The sequence below is a fragment of the Myotis myotis genome, unplaced genomic scaffold, assembly GCF_014108235.1.
Source record: "Myotis myotis isolate mMyoMyo1 unplaced genomic scaffold, mMyoMyo1.p scaffold_m19_p_1, whole genome shotgun sequence".
Classification (NCBI taxonomy): domain Eukaryota; kingdom Metazoa; phylum Chordata; class Mammalia; order Chiroptera; family Vespertilionidae; genus Myotis; species Myotis myotis.
In genome coordinates, this window is record NW_023416313.1 from 174930824 (window position 1) to 174954032 (window position 23209).

The 23209-nt window shown below is 47.7% G+C and overlaps 1 protein-coding gene across 7 annotated transcripts in view; it reads right to left on the minus strand.

Annotated features, from left to right (window-relative positions):
- The window catches only part of MYO1E (myosin IE), a 189614-nt gene that overhangs the window by 14980 nt on the left and 151425 nt on the right, over window positions 1-23209 (minus strand). For all 7 annotated transcript variants that reach the window (XR_004966726.1, XM_036303216.1, XM_036303197.1 and 4 more), the window contains 8 exons: window positions 22674-22818; window positions 19172-19286; window positions 18797-18966; window positions 16809-16954; window positions 8818-8964; window positions 6929-7086; window positions 6692-6784; window positions 4066-4267 (listed from right to left, as the gene is read on the minus strand). Coding sequence is in view for 6 of the 7 variants with exons in the window: in XM_036303216.1 (XP_036159109.1) it covers window positions 4066-4267; window positions 6692-6784; window positions 6929-7086; window positions 8818-8964; window positions 16809-16954; window positions 18797-18966; window positions 19172-19286; window positions 22674-22818 (1176 nt within the window). In the remaining variant the exon portion in view is untranslated. The remainder of the gene's footprint in view (window positions 1-4065; window positions 4268-6691; window positions 6785-6928; window positions 7087-8817; window positions 8965-16808; window positions 16955-18796; window positions 18967-19171; window positions 19287-22673; window positions 22819-23209) is intronic.

Here is a 23209-nt window from a genome sequence, read left to right on the forward strand (position 1 = left end):
TCAATGAATGAATCTATGAAGAACCAAACCCTGAGCTGGGACTCACACCATCCCTGCAGCTGTGAGTCGTGCATTCGCTGCACCCGGCCAGGCCACCTTGCGAACTGTGCAGCCGCCACCCCTCTGGGGCAGCGGGTGCACTAGTTCACTCCAGGGTTAGCTGGGCTTAAGCTTTCAGCTATCACTTCTTTGTTCTGCAGATGTAAAATTTATGTCTTGAAATTCCAGGAAGGAAAATAATGGCATTTTATTTCACTGGCTCTTTAAAATAGGTTCTGTTCCAAAAGGTTGAATCTATAAACATTACTGGAAATGAGGGAATGGATGCCAGGAATTCCTCAGCTTCGTGTCGGCTTGGGCCAGGATATGGCTGCCACTCCTGTAGCTTACGGGTTGAGAAATATTGCTATTGGACACTTGTTGGAAATTTTAAGCCCCTTGAAAATATGACTCCTTTAGGAGAACCTTGTCAAGAAACACACAGGCAGCATTTCAGTTTTTCTATCGATCCCTCCTTTGTGCCGTGGCCAGAAGCCCTACCGCTGAGCACTCCCAGTATTTTCCTGGTTCTCCAACTGCTAGTTGGAGTAATCTCTGGGGTACCTTGAAATTTCCTGAAATTGTCCTTGCATGAAATGGATCACGGGATTAAAAAGGCCAACAGAAAAGACATCCCGGTCTGGGTTTTGATACTTCCAGCAATGAAGTGCAGGTAGATTTTGTCATCTCAGTTATGGGGAAAGGGATAAAGCACCCTTGATTGGCACATCACGTGTTCCTACGAAGTCAGAGCTGATGAATGAGCTGCTTGTATGATTCTTTCTTCACTCGCCCTCTTTCCCTGAGAATCAGCAAGGAGCTTTCACCCGAGTCGGACTTTTCAGAAGGTATGCTGAAGGACTGCAAGACGATGGCCCCTCTACATCTTGCTTAGTTTTCTTGGATGACGATAACAATGACGATGACAAGAACAACGACTATGTCACACACGTGGCAAGGCAAGGGTAAAGAAACCGGTGGGGGCGGTAATTAATTTAGTAAAAGCTTCGTGCATGCTCTGCCCCCCAAAAAAACTTGACGGAACATAAAATAAACTGACAAAGACTCTCCTGAATTAACTCGAGGTGCTAATTACACCATTTGATTTTATCCACACTCCATGATCCAAAAGAAATGGTTGCTTATGCTTAATATGCCTGGAAGGAAGAGTGCACTGGGGGCGGGAGAGGGAAAGAAAAGACAAACCCGAGTTGAGACAGACTGCGCTAATCTTGTTTTTCTAGATTGGCAAGTTCTAGGTCACTGCCTGGGACTGTGATGTCTGAACGAATTTCTGTGTTTAAGGAAAGGTACAAGCGTGGGATCCCAGAGCTCCCCGCCGGCTCCAACGACTTCCTGTGGAATACAGCAATTCATGTTTTCTTGGCAAAGGGGAGCTATTAAGGGCACGGAACCACGCGGCTCCTGAAATGCACATCTAAGGTCTCTGGCCACATTAGAAATTATTTTCAATTTCACTTTTATATGTTTTAGAAAATGAATTCTTAGAAAAAGCTCAGTCCTTTGACCAGAGTACAATTTCTTAAGAAATGTGTGCCCCAGAGCAGATTTAATGTCCAGGGGAGACTGGCTGGGATCCTCGCAGCTGCCGGATTCAGTGCCTAGTAACGATCGTGACTTTTACACACAGCTGGGAGCATCATACTGCCCGGCAGGCAGCTGTGAAGGTGCCCTCTCCTCCAGCCTCACGGCCATCGCCACGGCAACACCACGTAGGCCTGATCTGTAGGCCTGAATGTGGAGAAGGGTGTGATGGGCTTGAACCGAGAACCACGGAGCTGAGGGCTGGAAGGGAGCAGCCTCGGTTAAGACACAACGTTCCTAAATTGCCTGCTCTTGGCTGACAGATGCTCCCGGCTGGCTGGTGTGCAAGTCTGGAAGTTGCAGAAGCAGGCTGGAAAGATGGCTTTGCTTGCCAAAACCAAAGCGAGTAGGAAGCTAGCAGGCAGAGCTAAGGGACGTGGTGCATTTCGTTCACCGACTTCAATCCCCTGCCTCCTTGGGACACCCACTGGGCCCGGGAGGGGTTGCTTGATTGCTTCAGTGATGTCCACCCCTCTGAATGCGTGGGTCTGGATGGCAGAGCAATCCTGTTGTCTCAACAGCATCCTTTCAACTCACCTTTACACAGACCCTTCCCTGGCTTTAACAATCAGACCAGACGGGTGATTTTCAAAGTGTGGTCCCTGGTTCAGCAGCAGCCCTGGGAACTTGGGAGAAATGTAAATTCTTAGGTTCCACCCCGACCTACTGAATCCAAACCTCTGGAAGTGGGCCAGCAAGTTCTACAGGGATTCTGGTGCTCAGTGAAGTCTGAGCGCGACTGCTTTAGACCAAGCCAACCAGGGGAGCCATGGTCACTAGAACAGATGCAACAGAGCTGGTTCCACAAGATTGGGGGAGGCGGGGAGAGAGATGAAATAAAGGGGTGGCATCCACTCCACTGACGGCCACCTGTATGCAATCACGGTGCGTCCATTTGTAGCCCAAACGGGGTAAGGCTCGCGAGGGAAAGAGAAACAGCAGGAGTGAACGTGGTGAAGTTCCTAAGTGCTTTGTGGTCTTTAGAAGGAAGCTGACAAGGCAGGAAAACATCTCATAAAGGGGCAGGGAGGCGAGTGGTGGCTGCCCACCCAGCGGGAGGAGCTGCTGTTCCGCTCCCAGCACTGCTCTGTTTTGTACACGTCTCCTGATCCCATTAGAAACTTCATCATCATTCCAGAGGCTTGGAGAGAATGGAAAATGGAGGAGGGCATGAGAGAGGGGAGCAGGGGGCTGAAGGAGGCCCCTCACTGGGTTCAGCAGAGAGAACTATTCCACTACTGAGAATCATGCAGAGTTGGAAGGTCCCTAACAGTCATGACCACCATGAGATAATGGTTGTATCACCATCACCATCACCATCACCATCACCATCACCACCACCATCACCACCACCATCACCACCACCACCATCACCACCACCACCATCACATCAAACTAAGTTGGCTGAGCAGTTTGCTACATGCCTAGTACCAGGCTAGGCATTTTGTGTATAATTTCTAGTCCTCTCAACAACTCTGCAAGCTCAGTGGTATTACATCCGTATACAGATGAGGAAAATAAAGCTCAGAGAGGAGAAGCAGCAAGTCCAATATTAGATAAGCAATAGGGGCTGAAATAGGATCCTCATCCTTCTCTGGTATTTGACAATACCACTCTACAGTATTTCCACCTGGTGATTTCCATCCATCCTGTGCTCCTTACATCCTCGGGCAGCTCATCTTTGGGCTACTAGCACGTTTTTGGTTTACTGGTTCCGCTATCTACCTCCTGGTAGAGTTCACTCACATGTCCTGCAATTGGCCTAACCCCCTTTCCACACTGATAACTCTTGGAATATCTGCACCAAGCATGTCAAACTCAAAGGCTAACATGGGCCCAATAAACAAGGCATGTGGCCCATGGGCCGTGAGTTTGACATGCTTGATCTACAGAGTTTCAGGAATCTTCCCTTCCTCAGGTACAAAGCCTGGTTTTTTTTTTTTTTTTTTTTCTGGGAGAATTTTATTTTCTGAAAAATAAAATTTTTATTCTAGAAAGGCAGGAAGGCTGTCATTTTAAAGCCCTGAAGAGCTGATTCACAAACAAACTTCTACTTCTCATGGAATTCTGGAGTGTTATTCTCAATATTCCTGATGACTCTCTGAGCGATCATATTTATGCAACTGCAGGCACAGACACAAACCAAAACCCCATTGTTCCCCAACCATGCCGGAGAGCAGAAATGGTTACGGAGTAATTGAATCTTGGGGCCGATAGTGACCCCTCTTCTGATGTTTCTAAGACATGCCCTCTCTGGAGAAGGAGTTGCGTGCCATGAAGTTGGTCGTACTTTTAGAAATGCCAACCAAGGGCCGCATGGTGTTGGGTTCTGGAGGACAATGTGTGGGTGGAACCTGTGAACCTTGGTGTGACTGATGGAGAGGAGGTGCTGGCCTCACCCACAAAAGGCGGGAATCTTACCCTGCGACACCCTGGTCTGGGACCTTGAGGAAATCCAAGCTCTCTGGCATCTGGGACATGCGGTCTGAGCCCGTGGACTGCTGTCGGGGCAGGGGTGGGCGGGCCATGGAGGTGTACAGGCTTTTCTGATTGGACCGCTGGTTTCCAGGAGCATGCGGGTGTGGCACAAACTGGTTTTTGATGACGCCATTCTGATGGTATCCTAGAAAGAGGACAAAAATCAACCTTCAATTTTACAATCCTTTGCCAAAAGTCTCTCCAAATTCCTTCCATTTATTAACCAAGAGCAACTTACTTAACATTGCCAGGCCTCAGTTTCCCCATCTGAAAAGATGGAGGGCATAACCGCTAACATAGTGTGGGGAACAGCGCTAACACATTGCAAACTGCCCAGCAAGCGCCTGGAACACGGCAGACACGCACGCACGCTTGTGAAATTTGGCAGCAGAATCACCAGACGGCCAGGGTTTCAAAGCCCACAGTCGAGAAAAGGTAAGCTTGAAACTACCTCTTGAGGGAGGCAGGCACTTTCTTGGGTCTGAGAAGAATTATGAGGCTACGATTCAAGCCTCCTGACAGGCAACTATTTAAACATTGGAAACCTATTTTCAAAGGCTCAGTCTTGGGTGTGCTTGCAGGAGCCCGTTGGGAGAGGTGGAGGGAGCACCCCACACAGGCTGGGGAAATGTGGCTGCTGCTGGGGTCGATCCGGATAGAGCAGGCTCCCTTTGCCACACACCTGCTCCTGGTCAGGATCACATTATCTGGTGAGTAAGGGATGACGGTGATGGGCATCACCAGTCCATGCGAGGTATGAAGAAGCCCTCAGTTCCTCTCCATTGGCAGATCGGGGCAACAGCGAAGAAGAAGACTCCTCAAGGCACTTTATGAACCCACCATGAAGCCCTTCCCACTGCACTAAGGGAGGGACTCTTTGGTACTAGCAGGATGGTCTCGTCTGTAAGAGGGACTGAGGGTTCAGACTGGGCTCTGCCTCTCATAGCTGTGTTGACCTTGAGCAAGATAAATGCGCCTTTAGAGTGTCAATTTCTTCATGAAAGAAGCAAGGAGCTTGGTGAGAGCCAACTGCTGCCAAGGTTGCCAAGGATCGGAGAGGGGCACGCAGAGCGGGGTGAGCTCTGGGCCTTGATGCTCACAATGGGCAGGGGCAGGAGTGGGGCTCTCCAAGCTGCTTATAACCCACTCACCTGCCATAAATTCAGAAAGTAGGAATAAGCATTTAGAAATGTTCATAGCAGTGTCATGGGCATATTTCACATCTGTTAAATCTAATAAGAAACTTTGGTGCATCATGTTGAATGCTTTCAAAATTCCATTCTTCTAGTAGTCTTTATTTTACCTTAAAGAAATATGGTTTGTGGTGGAATTGAAATTAAGAAAAGAGCAAAAATAACCCAGGTCCTTCACTGCAGATCATGTGACAAGGGCCGAGCTAAGAGATTCAGGCCCAACTGCCTCATTTTACGGATGAAGAAATTGTCATGGAGAGAGGTTGGGTGCCACGCTCAAGGCCAGATACTTGGCCTGAGGTGACTCGGGCCAACCTAGCTGAGGCCAGCCCTAGTTTCCAGGTGGTCTGGCCAGGATTTTGCACGGGGACTGGCCCATTTAGTAACACAACACCACATTGGTTCTCTTGGATGGCTTTGTGCCTGGATTTTCTTCAAGGATAAAGGCAGAGGGGAGGAGAGACAGCTGGGCCAGGCAGGATGGGACTCCAAGAAGAGAGAGTCAGTTTCTCACTGACAGGCACAGTGTCCATATTTTTAGCACAGGAAACAAAAGAAATGCTTTTTACTTCTCATCTCAGACACTGGGCCAATAGATGACCTGTTCAGGCCTAGAACCCCAAACTTATTCACATCAAACATTCTAGGGGCAGTTTTTTTATTAACTGAATTTTGTGAGTGAGGGAAAAACATTTTTGTCAATTTTGAGAGTGCTCTTCAAACACTAAACAGATTACGAAGGGCAAAAAGCCTTACAAAATTTGGGTTTGGAGTTCATTGACCTGCATATTATATTTTTACCATAAAAATGAGAAATATGAAACATAAGGTCTAAATATTTTCTTTGTATTAAAATTTTTTTTTCTATCACTTTTGTATCTCAGATATTACTTTATTTTGGGGAGTCGTTCTCCTAGAGCCTATCTGACTAAGAATAAACATTTTCAACTTGTCATTAAGCTGTAAACTTGTTGCAAAATATTGTCGTGGGTGAGGATGGTGAGGTTATACCTGGCAAAATCCTGTTTCCATAAAGGCATCATCCTGCACCTTCGAGGCGAACAGCATCCTGGCCACCACGGACAAGGAGCCCCTTCTCTCTCACGGAAGGAGGGAGCCTTTCCTAAGGGAGTGACTAGCGCCGGGCAATGCAATCCCGGCCGATCACTCGGCACAGTTCAGTCTGAGCAGCTCACACTTCCCTGCATTTCAGGGTCACCGGCAGCGCCGCTGTGCTGGGAGTACACCTGGCGCTGAAACGGCTCAGGGCTGTCTAATGATGTGCATGTATCAGCTAACGGATTTCTTCCCAACTATGTTTTACAAGTTATGGGTTCAGGTTAACGGTCCCAGTCCATGGCACTCGCGTGGCTTACCTGGCGGGGGAGGGGCAGCTCTCATCGGGTAGTTGGCATTGTGAGTCTGACTGGAATAACCTCTGCTTTGGGTGATGTTCCTCCTGGTGGGACCTGAAATAAGCAAGCACCTATCATGAGCACGGGGTGAGAAGGAAGACGGTGCGGGGCAGAGGAGGGGAGGGCCGGGCAGGGGAGGGCGGGCGGGGCGGGGAGCCGGGAGCCCAGCCCCAGGTCCCTGGGGCCGCAGACACTTACGGGAGTTCTTGGGCAGCCCGGGTCCGATGCTGACCTGCAGCACTTTGTTGCTGGGCTTGAGGATGGCCAGGTCCCCGAAGCCCTGGTGGAACTGCACCTGCCGGGAGCCGCCCGCACTCCAGGGGCCCCAGTTCTCCTTTTTCAACTTGAGTTCAAGCCTGCGACAAGCATACGGGTTGGCGTTAAGCCAGAAGGAAGCAGAGAGAGAATGCAGCTCACCCACCCCAGCATGGAGCTCGACGCTGGGCCAACCTGCTGTCAACCAAGGCAGGACCAGGATTTGCAAACCAGCGCAGGGCCCGGGAGTGAGTCTGACAGCCACGGTTTGGCACAAGATGAGCCAGGTGGTGAGGCAGGTGCCAATGTCTCTGCAGGTGGACTCAGGTGGCACCGCCGGGGGACAGGAGGAAGGGGACAATTTCCAGGCCACACCTGCTGTGGTGCACCCTCGTGCCTCTCTCCCTTTTCCCTGGTCTGTTTGTGGAGGACTGGGACTGCCAGGCACACGTTAGCCCGTGTCTTCCTGAGCGCAGAATGCGGTTATTATTGACCTAAGTCAGTGATGGCGAACCTTTTGAGCTCGGCGTGTCAGCATTTTGAAAAACCCTAACTTAACTCTGGTGCCGTGTCACATATAGAAATTTTTTGATCTTTGCAACCATAGTAAAACAAAGACTTATATTTTTGATATTTATTTTATATATTTAAATGCCATTTAACAAAGAAAAATCAACCAAAAAAATGAGTTCGCGTGTCGCCTCTGACACGCGTGTCATAGGTTCGCCATCACTGACCTAAGTTCTAGTCCTTCACCATGACCCCACCCCAGGCAGAGAAGAAGACAGCGCTCAGCAACCCAAATCTAAATAGCAGGGAGGTGTCCTCACAACTCCAACCGCCCCCCCAGGCAGTTTTTATTTTTCATATTGCCTACTAGTGTATGCTTACACAGTTCCATTCCATATTCTGCTTTTTAAAAACCCTATTTTGCATTTGTTGGACCAAAAAAATCATAATTTTAAGTAGCTGCCTATTATTCTATTGAGTGGCTTGGCTCTTCATAGTCTCCCTTTCTTGTTATTCCCTTATTACAAATTCCCAGAAAAAATAACTGCCCCTGTACGAACAGCCAAATGGTTCCTTGGAAAAGCAGCAAAGAATCCATACAATTACCAGTATCTATTTCAATGCAACCACAGCAGCATCAATCATGGTAAGTTTCCCTCATCATGGAATTAAGGCTTTACTTTGGAATTCTTGTGGGTAATAAGAGAGATCTCCATGTTATAGATGGAAATTTAAGAAGAAAAAAAACCCACTCTCACCTGACAAATAGGAGATCAGAAGCTTGCCGTATACCAGGATCTGGCCCACGAGACCATGTGGTTAAAGCAAAGGCAGGCGAGCCAGGACCCAAGGCGCTGGCCATCTGCAGCCCACTAGTCCCCAGTGCCCCACCCAGAGGTATTATGCATTGATTTTGGGAACTTAAGCTCCCACTCTGTTCACTTTCTCTTTCTTCCAGTCTTACTCTGCCCTGGCTGCTCTGCTAAATAAAGTATTATTTTATTGGTAATATAAAAAAATCTGCCTTTTCCTGCCTCATTTTGGTGACCTTTGTCCAAATGACAAAATACACCCTTTGGTGAAGTCATTGTTTCACAGAAACACAAAAGTGACCTTTTTAAAGTCTGTGACAGCCATTGGACTGTCATCTGCAGCCCTGCGATTCCAGGGGGTAGGGGGCGGTGGGGGTGGGGGTGGGGGTGGAGGTGGGGAGGGGGGGGAGGAGAAGCTAAGGCAGCGAGGGTGGAAGCCGCCAGAGCGCCCCCGCCCTCCTCTCAGCCTGGACCTGGGCAGTGAGCTCAGGGCCCCAGGTCCCAACTTACGTGTTGCTAAATTTCAGAGGTAGTTGTTTCTGGGTTTTTTCCTCATAACGCTTTGCTAAGAGGCTTAAGAATTCAGTTTTGAAGACGGATTCAAGCAAACTGTCATACTCTTGCTCGTGAAGAATAAAAATGTCATCTTGCATCGTACTGCAGAGATTAGAAAGAAAAGAAAAGTTGCACTTTTGTTTACCCATCCTTTTTTCACTCGTTTTTTTAAATTCTGTAAGACAGCACTCAGTTTCTAGCCTTTCTTCCTGCAAGGGAGAATCTTTACAACAAAACACAACAAGGAGTTACATAACGGAGTCACTGGAACCGGCTTTGGGAGGAAGTGTACAGCCACCCACCGCATCCACAGAAGCACCTCTCCCACGTCACTGCCAAAAGCAGAACTTCAAGAACGATTTAGTCTTTTTAAAAAAATCCATTAGTCTTTTTAAAAAATCCATTTTCAAATTCCATTTCTATGTTCTTACGATCATGTAAATCCAGAATGTGGCTGAGTACAATGGGCTGACAAGGAACCATTCCACATACATCCCAAGTTAGTAGGACTGACGACATGGTTGCAGCTACTGTAATAAATCCTAATTTGAAGAATTGTAAGCTCAGTTATCAAAAGGGAAGCCGACATCCTGGGCTTCGAATGCACTCATTATTAGGAGCGTTTGGGTACTCGGTGCTCAGCTAGCGTGTGCCAGGTGCCGCTGAAGGCGCATACACCCCGCAGGGCAGACACACACCGGCCAGGTGTGCGACAGCAGCAAGCACGAGCATCCCGTGCCACCTGATGCATTCCGCGGCGCAGGGAAAGCACAGCTTTTCGGGAAATGCATGTTTGGGTAGGGTACGGCTGGGGACAAACATGCCAAGTCCCTTGGAATTAATGAAATGAAGCCCAAGCATCCTAGCACAAGCACGAGAGACTGCTGCGTGAGGAAGGGAGTGCGCGCAATGGGGAAAGAGTGAAAACAGGAAGCACCACTTTCTGGTGTGTGGGGTGAGGTATGACACTCCTGTTGAGCTGGCTGGACTCAAAGCATTCTTTGACCTGTCCAGACGTGTCTGTTTGTCCGGCTGAACTGCAGGCGGGACTGATTATTCAGCGGGGCTAAATGAGCCCAACATAAGTAATCCTGAGGAGTTTAATGTGCTTAGATTTATTACCATAAAGAAAAAGAAAAAGCAAGAAGGCCAAAACTTCAAGGTCAATTATCAGCATGAGTCTGGAAACGAGAAGAGATGGTTTGGACACTTTGACTTCAACCATCAAATTCAAAACCCCTCCCTTCCATGACCCAGGCTTAGGAGTTGGTGAATCCATCCTTGTCAGGGCCAGCATTCCAGCCAATTCCTTTCTCCTCAGCCCATGCTCCTAGATCTGGAAACAAAGCTTTTACATTTATTTATTCTTAAAAAAAAAATCAGACTTATCTTTGGATTTCGCCCTTGTCTTATTCATGTGCTCAAGCTGCAATTCCTTGCAGATGTCTGCACCCCGTGCTGAAAGCGCCCTCCCCGGTCTAGTCCCTGCTTTGGCTTTCTGCTTGTTTTTATCCGCTCATCTTTGTGGCTTATTGTGGTATTGCTGACAACACTAGAAAATCTTGTTTTACTCCCCGAACCAGTATCTTCTTCAAAAAATGTTAGTTACAAAACACTGAGTAAAGTCTTAAAGGCATTTCCCCCCCTAAAAGCCGAAAAGGCAATGTGCTGAGATGGCCCTGCCTTTATAAAAATTGTTCCTGATTATGAAATAAATGCTCCTTTTTGCAACCTGGAAAGTACCGAGGTAAATCCAGGAGAAAACAGACCTTCTCCAGAGCTCCACCGTCAGGGAAACCAGTGGCACCAGGCTGGGAATCTATGCGTTTCTCTGAGAAAGTGCAGGGATACGTTGTATGAGGCCTCATCACAGACCTCCAAGAACGCCACCCGGCCGCCTGGCTGCAGGTGCAAAGGCTCCTTCCCGTCTTCGAATACCAGGCCTGCCCTGGGCATCCCTCTCCGAACACTTCTAACCTGGGGCACATGTTTACTCAGGTGTCTGCTCCCCCTTCCGGAGTGGAAGGGGCTCCCTGCGGCGGTGACTGTCTCATTCACCTTCGAATCCAGGGCTGAACACAAGGTAGGTGGTCAGTTCCAAAGGCCGATGACTTCTAGGTTCCCACCGCTCAAAGGCCACGACGAGTCACAACAAGATTTCACAGTGCGGCTTCAGGTCAGCCGAGCAGGTGGTGAAGGGGGCTGCTCTGACCACCAGAGGCTTGGGGCAATTGGGCAACGAAACATCTGGGCAAGAATGCTGTGACCAAAGAAGCTGGCACCCCTGTCTACAGCCCCTCTCACAGGCTGCTTTGCCATCACATACAGACGGGCAGCCACGTGGCTTTCTGGTCTTAGGCATGATCAGCTATGGCCGTGGTCAGCAAACTGCGGCTCACGAGCCACATGCGGCTCTTTGGCCCCTTGAGTGTGACTCTTCCACAAAATACCACGTGCGGGCATGCACGTACAGTGCGATTGAAACTTCATGGCCCATGCGCAGAAGTCGGTATTTTGTGGAAGAGCCACACTCAAGGGGCCCAAGAGCTGCAGTTTGCCGACCACTGACCTGTGGGAATGAGATGGGCTACTGAAGCTTCATCAGACAGAGTCCCCAGATATGAGACTTTATGGTACCAATTTCATTGCCTAAAAACAGGACAGCAAAGAGCATAGGCTATGCCACCTTGTGGCCACCCTTTCAGCAAACTGAGCTTTTCCAATAGGAGTGAGGCTGGTCAGTACTTGGACAGGAAGCAGCTCTGGAAGGATTCTTCCAAAACAGATGCGTGGCCTGTCAGCAGACTCCGGGCCTCGAAAAGCCGACGTCTCAACTAAATATTGATGTGCCATCTCCCCACACTCTCCCCAGGTCTCCAGGGAAGGCGGAAGCCAGCATCAGTGGTCCCGCCTGACGTCTCTTAGATGAGGATTTTCCTGTTCACATTACCCTAGAGTCCCTTGGACAGCTGTAGTGTTAATCTCTCCCAGCTACTGGGCCAGTCCTATTTTTTTCTGGTAAGTTAAAAAATTTCAATTATAACTCGACCAGGTATATTTCAGCACATTTATAAAAGGTAAAGAAAAGACTTCTAAAATATGATGTCTATTGGATTAAAAAAAAACCTGTTGACTATGGAAAATCTTAAATATATAGAGAGTAGAATGAACCTCCACATGTCAAGTGTAAACAATAACCAATCCACAATCATATCTGCACTCCCACTCCCTCCATTTCCACACACAAGCCAGGCTACTCTAGAGCAAAGTGTAAACATCATATTACTTGATCTCTAAATATTTCAGTGTGAATCTCTAAAAGACAAAGCCTCGTTAAGTAAAAATAACCACAATACCATTATCACGCCTAAAGAAAGGAACAAAAAATCCTTCCTCTCAAATATTTTTTTTTTTTTTTTTTTTTTTTTTTTTTTTAAATTAAATCTTTATTGTTCAGATTATTACATTTGTTCCTCTTTTTTTTCCTCCCATAACTCCCCTCCTCCCAGTTCCCGCCCCACCCTCCGCCCTCACTCCCCACCCACTGTCCTCATCCATAGGTGCACAATTTTTGTCCAGTCTCTTCCCGCATCTCCCACACCCCTTTCCCCCCCAGGAATAGTCAGACCATTCCCTTTCTATGTCCCTGATTCTATTGTAATCAACAGTTCATTCTGTTCATCAGATTATTTATTCACTTGATTCTTAGATTCACTTGTTGATAGATGCATATTTGTTGTTCATAATTTGTATCTTTACCTTTTTCTTCCTCTTCCTCTTCTTAAAGGATACCTTTCAGCATTTCATATAATCCTGGTTTGGTGGTGATGAACTCCTTTAGCTTTTCCTTATCTGTGAAGCTCTTTATCTGACCTTCAATTCTGAATGATAGCTTTGCTGGATAAAGTAATCTTGGTTGTAGGTTCTTGGTATTCATCACTTTGAATATTTCTTGCCACTCCCTTCTGGCCTGCAAAGTTTCTGTTGAGAAATCAGCTGACAGTCGTATGGGTATTCCCTTGTAGGTAACTGAGTTTCTTTCTCTTGCTGTTTTTAAGATTCTCTCTTTATCTTTTGCTCTTGGCATTTTAATTATGATGTGTCTTGGTGTGGTCCTCTTTGGATTCCTTTTGTTTGGGGTTCTCCGCGCTTCTTGGACCTGTAAGTCCATTTCTTTCACCAGGTGGGGGAAGTTTTCTGTCATTATTTCTTCAAATAGGTTTTCAATATCTTGCTCTCGCTCATCTTCTGGCACCCCTATAATTCTGATGTTGGTACGCTTGAAGCTGTCCCAGAGGCTCCTTACACTATGCTCGCATTTTTGGATTCTTTTTTCATTTTGCTTTTCCGGTTGGGTGTTTTTTGCTTCCTCGCATTTCAAATCATTGACTTGATTCTTGCGCTCCTCTGGTCTGCTGTCGGGAGTCTGTATAATATTCGTTATTTCAGTCCGTGTATGCTTAATTTCTAGTTGGTTCCCCAATATAAGATCGAGGGTCTTATTAGTTTTCTTGTAGATCTCATTAAGTTTATCGGCGGCTTCTAAACAGTTCTTGAGAGACCTTAAAAGTGTGGTTCTGAACTCTATATCTTCCATTGACAATTTTGTCCTGTTTCTTTGTCTCCGCATTTTGTTATGCTTCCTTGGTGCACCCCCTAGTGGTCTTTGTTCGCAGTCTTATAGTTAAATCTTGATTGTTGTAGTTAATTCCAGGGAGGGTTTGACCTCCAGGCCAAGTGGCTATGAGAATCAGCTGTGTCAGCAGTGAGAGAACTTCTGTCCTCTAGGGAGGTGCTAATCTGGCGTTTGCCTGAGGCTATCTGGCAAATGCCTGTGTGCAGGGCTTGGGCGGGGCGGGTCGCACAGGATCAACAGGGTGGGCCGGAGACAGCAGTTATGGCGGCTCTCAGTCCTGTCCCCAGGGGCTCTGCCTCTCTGAGTCCCAGCACCCGCTGCAAAGCTCAGAGAGAAAGCTGCACTCACTCTGACCGAAGCCAGACAGTCCCGCTTCTCCCGTTTGAGTCTGGGTCCCTAAAGACTCGCCCGGATCTGGAGCTCAGAGTCTGCGACTCCCTCCCGATTGAAAACGCCAACCGCGCCTTCCGCTGCCAGCCCGCTCCACGCACTCCGCACCTCAGAATTTGACTTCAGCACTGCGCCTCCTCTGAGTGTCCGTATGCGTTTCTCTTTCCTCCTAGTTGTAGGACTTCCACTCAGCCAGCGCTCCTGTGGTTCTGGGTGATGTCCCTTCCGTTTTTTGGTTTCACTTTTGAAGTAGTTGTTCAAGGCAGCAAACTCCGGCGTTAACCTATGCCGCCATCTTGGTTCTCCTCCTTCCTCTCAAATATTTAGTCATGTTCACATTTCCCAAATGGTCTCATAATTGTTTGTGAATGGTGGTTTGTTTGAACAGGGAGCCAAGGGCCCGTTTTGCTTTGATGGTGATTATGTTATAACAGACAGAGGGGCTGAAAGACCAAATGTGTGGGACACTTTGATGGTCTTAACTAGAAGTCATTAGGAGGTCCTTCCAGCCAGTAGTCACACAGTCAGCCTCATAAAGTCCTCAAAACGCACATACACGTTATAACATGTTTTTCCTGAGGTGCAAGACACTGCTAAAATCTTTCTCTATATTGAAATATTTTGAACACACCACACACACACACACACACACACACACACACACACACACACACGTGTGGTGGTCTGGTAACCACAATCAATTTCTACTCTGGGTTTGATTCTATACACACCATCCCCATCTGTTCATTGTACTCCTAACTTGGTTTAGGTGGCTGGTTAGCCCAATGAAGGAAGGAAACAAGGGGACAGTATTAATCTTGGTGAACGTGAGGTTCAGTGACTACAACATGCAGAAATCACAAGCTAAAATGACTCAAGCTCTTTCTTTTCCCCATCGTGTCAGGACAACTTTCAGGCTAAATACCTCATTTTATTACCGCCTCTAGCAAGGGAAGGCCACAAGGAAGCACGTGTCCAGACCATGACTGCTAAAGAGGAAGCAGGAAAAGAAGCTGGTGTTACCAGGAGACACTGTATTGCCAGATGCTGACAGAAAGACAACAAAAGACAGAAGGAAAACATTTGAGTGTGAATATCCGACATCTTGATAAGCCTCAAGGACTTGATCAACAAGAAAGTGTCAAAGTGTGTGATACAAATGTAGGCCTGGTTCTTTACCGTCAAGTCCCCCTCGAATGCTTTGAAGACAGAGCTGGGTGATGATAATGGGAAGAACAGTAATCACTCTCCGCCTAACGAGCACAGAGCACATGTTTGGCCTGGAGCCGGCCTCGCTGCAGCTAACCCAGCTGAGCTCGGGGTGGCTGGTCCCCACGCCAGAAAAGAGAAGCTTCCGTTGGGTTCCTTCGAACACCAAGGGCAGCTCAGCCTCAGGGCCCAGCAGCCAGGAAGAGTGCGGCTCAGGTTGTGACCCAGCCGACGAGCCCAACCCTCAGGAAGACCTGAAAGCCAGACAGCGTCTGCAGCTCTTCCTTGAAATTCATGGCACTGAGACCCTTCTGAGGTGGGGCCTCCCAAAGGCTGCTGAGGGACCCCTCTGCTTAGAGCAGCGGTTCTCAACCTGTGGGTAGCGATCCCTTTGGGGGTCGAACGACCCTTTCACGGGGGTCGCCTAAGACCATCGGAAAACACATATATAATTACATATTGTTTTTGTGATTAATCACTATGCTTTAATTATGTTCAATTTGTAACAATGAAATTGGGGGTCACCACAACATGAGGAACTGTATTAAAGGGTTGCGGCTTTAGGAAGGTTGAGAACCACTGGCTTAGAGGGTTTACCACATCCCGAGTCGAAATGCTTTACATGCTTAGCCTCATAGTACCACCTGGTCCTTTATTGGGAACATTGGGAGCAGATAGAATCAGGAGCCACAGGGACACAGGAAAGAATGGACACGGCTTGAAATCTGCTTTGGATTATCTCCCTGTAGCCAGGACCTCCAGCCCGGCCGGTCAGACGCCTGAGCACGCAAACCCCTGCTTTCTCCCGAGAGCAGCAGTTTTGTTCTGTGTGGAATAAGGGTTCAGAGATGTGCCAACTCCAGAAAGATGTGTTCGCAAGCAACTGGAACATCGCTGCTTTTTGGGGGCAATGGCAGCCCCAAGGGTCGCCCTGGCAGAGGCCTGGGATCCTCAGAAGGGCTCCCAGATGCAACTCCAGGAGGAAGCTACTGGGCTCAAAGGGGCCCTTCTTCCTCTTTTCTTAGCCTCTGTGGACGCGGAGGGCCTCCTCTTACCAGAGGGAGCTTGATCAGGGAGTTCTTAGCATGGGATTTGGGAAGTCTCCCTCTGCCAAGCAAAGGCAGAGTGCTGACAGGAGGAGCCAGGGCCCTGCCTGTGAACTTGGAGGTGAGCAGCGTGACTGGCAATGACCCCAGACTATAGCTCATGGCAGCCAATCTGTATTCCCTCCCTTGCAAGAATAGGCAGAAAGGGCCTCGAGGAACCCAAAGAAGCTTCCCTTCCTGGCCAGTCAGAGAACACAGCAAGCCATAAACCAATGCTGATGGCCACCTCTGCCTGGGCCTTGCTGGTGAAATAGGTAGGTGCTCCACGTGGGTGAGCTGGGCTTGGGGATGGACTCTGGGCCCGTGGCCCCACTTCAGTAAGAGCAATTATACCACTTCACATATTTCTCATGTTTGATGGGAACAAAGGGTCCGAGTGTCTCCTGATGAGAGGAGCTAAACAGTGCGTGACTTTTTCTAGGTGTCGCATCCTGTCACATCAGGATCCCTGGGACCAAGGAAGGCCAGGTCCGCTGAGGGAAGACGAGGAGACTGTTCTCTTCGTCACAATGGCGACACCGGGGGACCTGACAGGCCTTTCATCGGACCTATTTGGAACAGCAACGGCAACAGTGAGGAGGCACGGGGCACCCCTCGCCACTCACCTGAGGGACACGGACAAGATCCTCTCCATCTCGATTCTCCGCTTCAGCACCTCCTTCACTTGGCCTTTGTCTGGGCCCTGTTTGACCTTTTCTCGGCCAATGAGGTACAAGCACTTCGGAGTAAGAATCAAGTCGCGCTTTATGCCCTGGAAGAAGAGGCGCTTTCAGGAGGGGGACAGGCACGCCAGAGTGACCGCTGTCCACAGGGTGGGCACCTGCTACCCCATGAAGGGAAGCTGCCTTGGGTAGTGAATGGGAACACTATTAATAATTATTAGGCTGACACATATGACATTATTGGTACCTGACTCTCTCTGACTCACAGAAATGGCAAACTCACCTGGACCCACCTAAGGTATCAGATAACAGGTATAAGGGGACAGTTGGGGGCAAACCAACACATACGGTGACACTGCCAGTTATCTGCTACAGACATTTCTCAAACAGGGATCCCTCAAGTGTCTGCATATGTTTTTTTTGAGTCCATGACATTTTTACTTTTGAAAATGGAAAAGTTTTGCCCTAATTGGTTTGGCTCAGTGGATAGAGCATCGGCCTGTGGACTGAAGGGTCCCAGGCTCGATTCCAGTCAAGGGCACATGCCTGGGTTGTGAGCTCAATCCCCAGGAGGGGATGTGCAGGAGGTGGCTCGTCAATGATTCTCTCTCATCATTGATGTTTCTATCTCTCTCTTCCTCTCCCTTCCCCTCTGAAATCAATAAAAATATATAAAAAAGAAAATGGATAAAATTTCATTTCAATGATAATCTTTAAAAATCGAATATGAGGCCGTGGCTGGGTAGCTCAGTTGGTTAGAGCATCGTCCTGATACGCTAAGGTTGATGGTCAGTCTCCAGCCAGGGCACAAACAAATAGCAAACAATGAATGCATCAATACGTCGAACAACAAATCAATGGTTTTTTTCCTCTCTCTCTCTCTCTAGAGAGTCAATAAAAACATTTTTTTAAATCAAATATGAACAGACTTTGGAATATGTGGGCCACCGACCACCTTCTGCCCAAACACCGCTGAGAGACACACGCACTTGAGCTTGCTCTCATGCTGGCCGCCGAACAGCTGGCGCCACACTCGGGGTGTAAGAAATGATTTAGTTTCAGCAAAACAACATCATTCTTCTTACTAGTACTGTTATTTATTTCATTTTTTTCCTGGCCCCAAACCAAGTAAATAAATAAATAAAGCTCTTAATGGATCATGAGCTACGGTGGCTTCAGATTTCACTTTTAGGGCCAAGGTTTTACTAGGCAAAAGGAAGTGCCTAAGGGAGTAGGTAAAAGTGCCTAAGGGACTAGGTTAAACTGTCAGCAGTCCCTCCAGTGGCCCCGAGAAAACCTTGCTAGTCATTCCCTGGGGGAAGATGAGTAAGAGCACTGCAATACTGCCTGATATTCTGAATCTTTGGGCCCAATGATTCCATTCCTATTAATTTTCTCTAAAAGCATCAGCAGATAGATGCATAAAGGTATGCATAAAAGGGTGCTCACTGTACCTTTTTTTTAATGAAAGTAAAAAAAAAAAGAATAGATTAATGAGAAATTGGTTAAAAATGTAGTATCTGCTGAATGGAATATTATGCAGCTAAAGAAAATATTCTATATTGATACGTCTATAATATGGAAAGTTCTCCCTGGCATATTTAAAAAACAAACAAAAACAAAACAAAAAAATAACCCAGAAAAATAAACCAGCATGTAATGAAGATCTCATTTTTATAAAACAAAATATTCAGAAATATGTCTGTATAAAAAAGTTATAAAGGATATACACAAAATGTTAACACTGTTTCTGGATATAGGCAGCTATTTTTCTTTTGGCTTCTCTGTATTTTCTAAATTTTTCTACAATGAGCATGTTCTGTTTTGATAATAAGAAAAGCAAAATGATGAGTTAGTTTTACAACTAAGGGATCCGCTTGGTGACTCTGGGGGTTGGGGGGTTGGGGGCTCGGGGAGCAGCCAGTGTGTACCTTGAACCTCCTGTCATACTTGGTTACTGTGTCTGCAAAATCGATCTTCTCTCTCTTGCCCACGAACTGCTGGAGCTCTGGGTGCTCCTCCATCCCGATGTAATCCCCGATGAAATTCCTGTTGATGCTGTTTCTCCTCCTCTCCTTCTTGTTCAGCAGGAGGTCTGAGGCTGCAAGTCCATGAAGGCAGAGAAGGGAGGAGGGTCAGGCCCCCGGAAAAAGGAGGGAAATAGTCACACAGACAAACTCTGAAGGGAGGCAAGATTTTTCACACACAACATATGACATACAAAGGACAAAAACTTGTAACTGTCATCTAAGCTCAAACTTATTTTTGAGGCTTGTCAAACGCACGAAACAAACGGATGGAAATACCTTCTTCCCTCATTTGGACGTATTTCTTCCGGGCGGCGAACTTCCTCCAGGATTTCTGTATCACTCGAGCATACCCATCATACTTTCTCTCTCTCATTTCCTCTAGAAGAAATAGCTGTGAACGTAAAGAAGACAAATGGGAGCCAGTTCAGAAGACCTGAGCATCACTTCCGTTTGGTTATATTAGGGACACTTGGTTTAGTCCACGCCATACGTGGCAAGCAGCTCCTCACACGCGGGCACAAAGGTGAAGAAATGACTGGTAGGGGATGTTGTTTAACTTTTATCTACACATATTTTTCTCTTTTAACAACAACAACAACAACAAAAAAGGAAAATAGTTGGACCTAAGTGTATCCAGTGGGACCTTAATAATGGTATCTGCTCATAATCTCTGTGAGAATCAAATGAATGCTTCAGAATTTCTCCACTTATTCCCCACCTCGATCCAAAGAGGATCCAATGAGTTGGTGGGGGCTGCTGGTTAGTGTTGCAGACAGTCTCTTAACAGAACGTCCTGGCTTTACCAGGAGCCAAGTTTGTGCTGCTGTGGAAGGACTGCCCTACGCTCAGTTCCATGGAAGTGTAGGGAGTTCTCCCAGGAGCCCCAAGACCCAGGACAGTCGCCATAGTGATGAGAGCAGGACTGACGATGTGCTGGCTGGGACCTGGGTTCACCAGGAGGGACCGAGGTTGTTTTGTTTAAGGGCCCATATCAGGCACTGGCAGGTATGAGACTCAGGCCATTTTAACAATGAATACTGACTGTTGCCCCACTCAGTGGAGCTCTGGAATAATGAAGACGATGACAATGAGCTGTGATGTACGCGTGCCTGCTGTGGGTCAGGGGTCATTCTAGACGCTTTACATGCTTTTTTTTTTCATTCAACCCCCAACAACTGCACGAGCACCTATTCCTATGATCTCCATTTTACAGATGAGGACACTGGAACTCAGACTGGTTGGGGCTGGAAAGTGCACCACAGGCCCTCAGGCTCTGCCCGGCTCTGCCTCCCTTTGACACAGAGTCCTTCTCTACAAATCTGCATTTGTTCCACTCATAAAACCGTGGGAAACTTTTGCATTCACCTAGGAAGTGGTTCATGTGACTCTCTAGGAAAAATAATAAAATGCACCAATAAAAACCCAAAGTAAAAGGGGATGCACGATCATTGCAAAAGTGTTCCAGAAGTAAACAGCATACTTGGTTTGAAGGCAGCTGTGCTTGATTTGTTGTCTCTGTTTATCTGGGTCTAACGAAGGAGCCACCACATCTACCCCCTCCTGTCACTCAACTTCCCCTCCCCACAGCCCCAGCTGTGCAACAACAACATCTCAAAGGAAAACTACCAAGGGCGGGGCACTTCACTGCAGCTTACAGGGCCACGTACAGCAGGCAGAGAAGCACATTCCAAAACCAAAAGGGCCTCCATGGTTTCACATGGACAGAACGTCTACAACGCTGGCCTGCGGTTGCCTGTTGTAGGAATATTTGTTGGTGATTCTTATCTTGTGTGTTGGGTTTTTGTGTAAGTCTTGATTTCTTCTTTCCCAGAACTATTCTGGGAGTGCCAGAGAAAATACATCGTGACTCAGAAAGGATGGGGAGGCAACCAATTCCCAACTTCCTATAGACTATTTCAAAGATTAGCTGGGTTTTAGGTTCTTTTCAAAGGCCGTGTGGGTTCGAAGTCAGGGAAGTTGAAGAAAAAGAGAGAAAACAAAAACAGAAACCCCCTATCGCAGACACATGTAACAAATAAGCAAAACCAAACCCTGTGGTGCCTGATGGCTCATGTGGGTTCTTAAAACAAATGGGTTATTTTGTATATTCAGCACATTCACTGTACAAGTCAAGGCAAAAAAATCACAAAGTGGATTTTTAAAAACCAATATTTTGTACAAGCTTTTGCTATGTCAGGGCTAACTGTGGACGGATGAGTGGTGGGGAGGAGAGAGTGGTGGTGATGGGATATTGTGTGTGTGTGTGTGTGTGTGCGCGTGAAAAGATGGCAAAAGAAGAGTCAGGTGGTGATAATAAAGCAATTGGGAGGAAGGCAAGGAAAAGAAAAACCAAAAATAAATCTTGATTTTGGAACGAAAACCCCAAAGCTCCACTGAATCAGGAAAAAAAAAGTATGCAAAATATTGAGGCTGTTTTAATTATATGTGAAAATTTAACAAGTGGAAAAAGGAAAAGCGGGCATGAGCCGACAGAGGGGTTCCGCATCGCACTGATCCATCACCCCGTCCCGTTTTAGAAAGAACAGGAACTGCTCTGTGGGTTGCTTAATGGTGCATGACACAACATTTTCATCTTATATTTGGAAATGAAGTCGCTGTGAAGCTACAAATAACTCAAGAGTGGAAAATGCTACCACAAACTTTTCATAAGAGGGCTCTATCGATGGGTGCCATTTATTTATTTAATACCTTTATGGTTCATAAAGCCATTCACTCACAGCTCTTATCATTTGTGGGTGTCAGGCTGATCCTATGGGGCAGGCAGAACAGCAGCCGTGGCCGCTCTTCCAAAGAGGAAGAAAACGCGCCTCCAGGCCAGGATTTGACTGAAGCCAAGGGTTGCCATTGTTACCAACACTGCAAGTTCTCCTGTTCTTAACGCTGCAAGTTTCCCCTCGACTGAATGATTAATTTTGCCAAGTTCACCACGGCCCCCTGAAATGCAGTCTTGTGACTATTATAGGAACCTCAAGAAATGTTGATGCCAAACCTGGTTAGTTCCAGCAGGTTCTCCCGTGTAAAAGCAACACTCCATTCCACAGCCCAGAGCTCACTGGGCAGAACGGAGGGGCTCTGCCCAACTGAGCATCTCTTATGGATACTCACTGGGCTCACAGTGACCACACCCGCACCAGCAAAGATAAAGAAGTCTGTGAATTGCAAAACTGTTTGAATGCCTTACAGGCAAATATTGAATTTCTATAGACCCTGAGATTTCTCCTCCTACCTATCCGTCCCCTCACCGTCCTGTCCAGGCTCCCTCCTGGTCTTCAAGAGGCAGTCTGACGATTCTCATCCCCAAGCCCTGCTCCGCCTTCAAGGAGGAAGCCTGGGCCTGTTTGCTGTCAACCCAGGTGAGGAGGTGGGTTTAGCTAAGCCTCTGTGGTGGGACAAAGAAGCCCCTTTTAGCTCAGACTGTTGGACACGATAAACCACGAGGGGGCACCTGCCACGAGCTGCTTTCTATGTGAGGCTCTGCGGACACAACGACATACAGAGCAGGCAAGAGTCCTGGCCTCAGGCAGATGCCCATCTAGGACAGGAGAGAGACACTAAGTAAGAAAAGAAACTGGGCCATGATGGTAATTTTCTGTACATGCTGAGCGCTCTGAAGGCTACGAGGGAGCAGGGGTGTGGGAATGAGCCATGCTTAGATTGGGAGCGGAGGAAAACCTTTGAGGAGACGACGTTAAGGCATGATCCCAAGGACGAGAAAAGGAAGCCAGCCATGCTGTGGGAGGGGTCGGCGTGCACTCACAGACTCGGGCGCTTTGATGAACACTTTGCTCCTCCCAAGCTGGAACTGGTCGCTGTCCATGTTGACGGACTGCAGCAGGTGGAGGACACCTTGCTTCTCGTCTCCTCTCCACGAGGGCCAGGTGGCTTTGGTCAGAATGGCATACCTGTGAGGATAAACGGGAGAGAGGGATCAGGCCTGGACTGCACGGCCCCCCAGAGGCACCTGGTGTTGCTGGGTCCAGGCGATCCATTCACCACTGTTTACGGCTTAGGGATCGATCTCGACAGCTGCAAAGTCCACTGGGTCTGGGATGCGTACTCCTCCCTCCCTATCTGGCCATTTTCATGATAATACCCTGCTGAAAATCTACTTTTCCTCCCCCCTTCCTTTTCCTTCCTTCCTTCCTTCCTTCCTTCCTTCCTTCCTTCCTTCCTTCCTTCCTTCCTTCCTTCCTTCCTTCCCTCCCTCCCTCCCTCCCTCCCTCCCTCCCTCCCTCCCTCCCTCCCTCCCTCCCTCCCTCCCTCCCTAATATATTTCTTTATTGATTTCAGAGA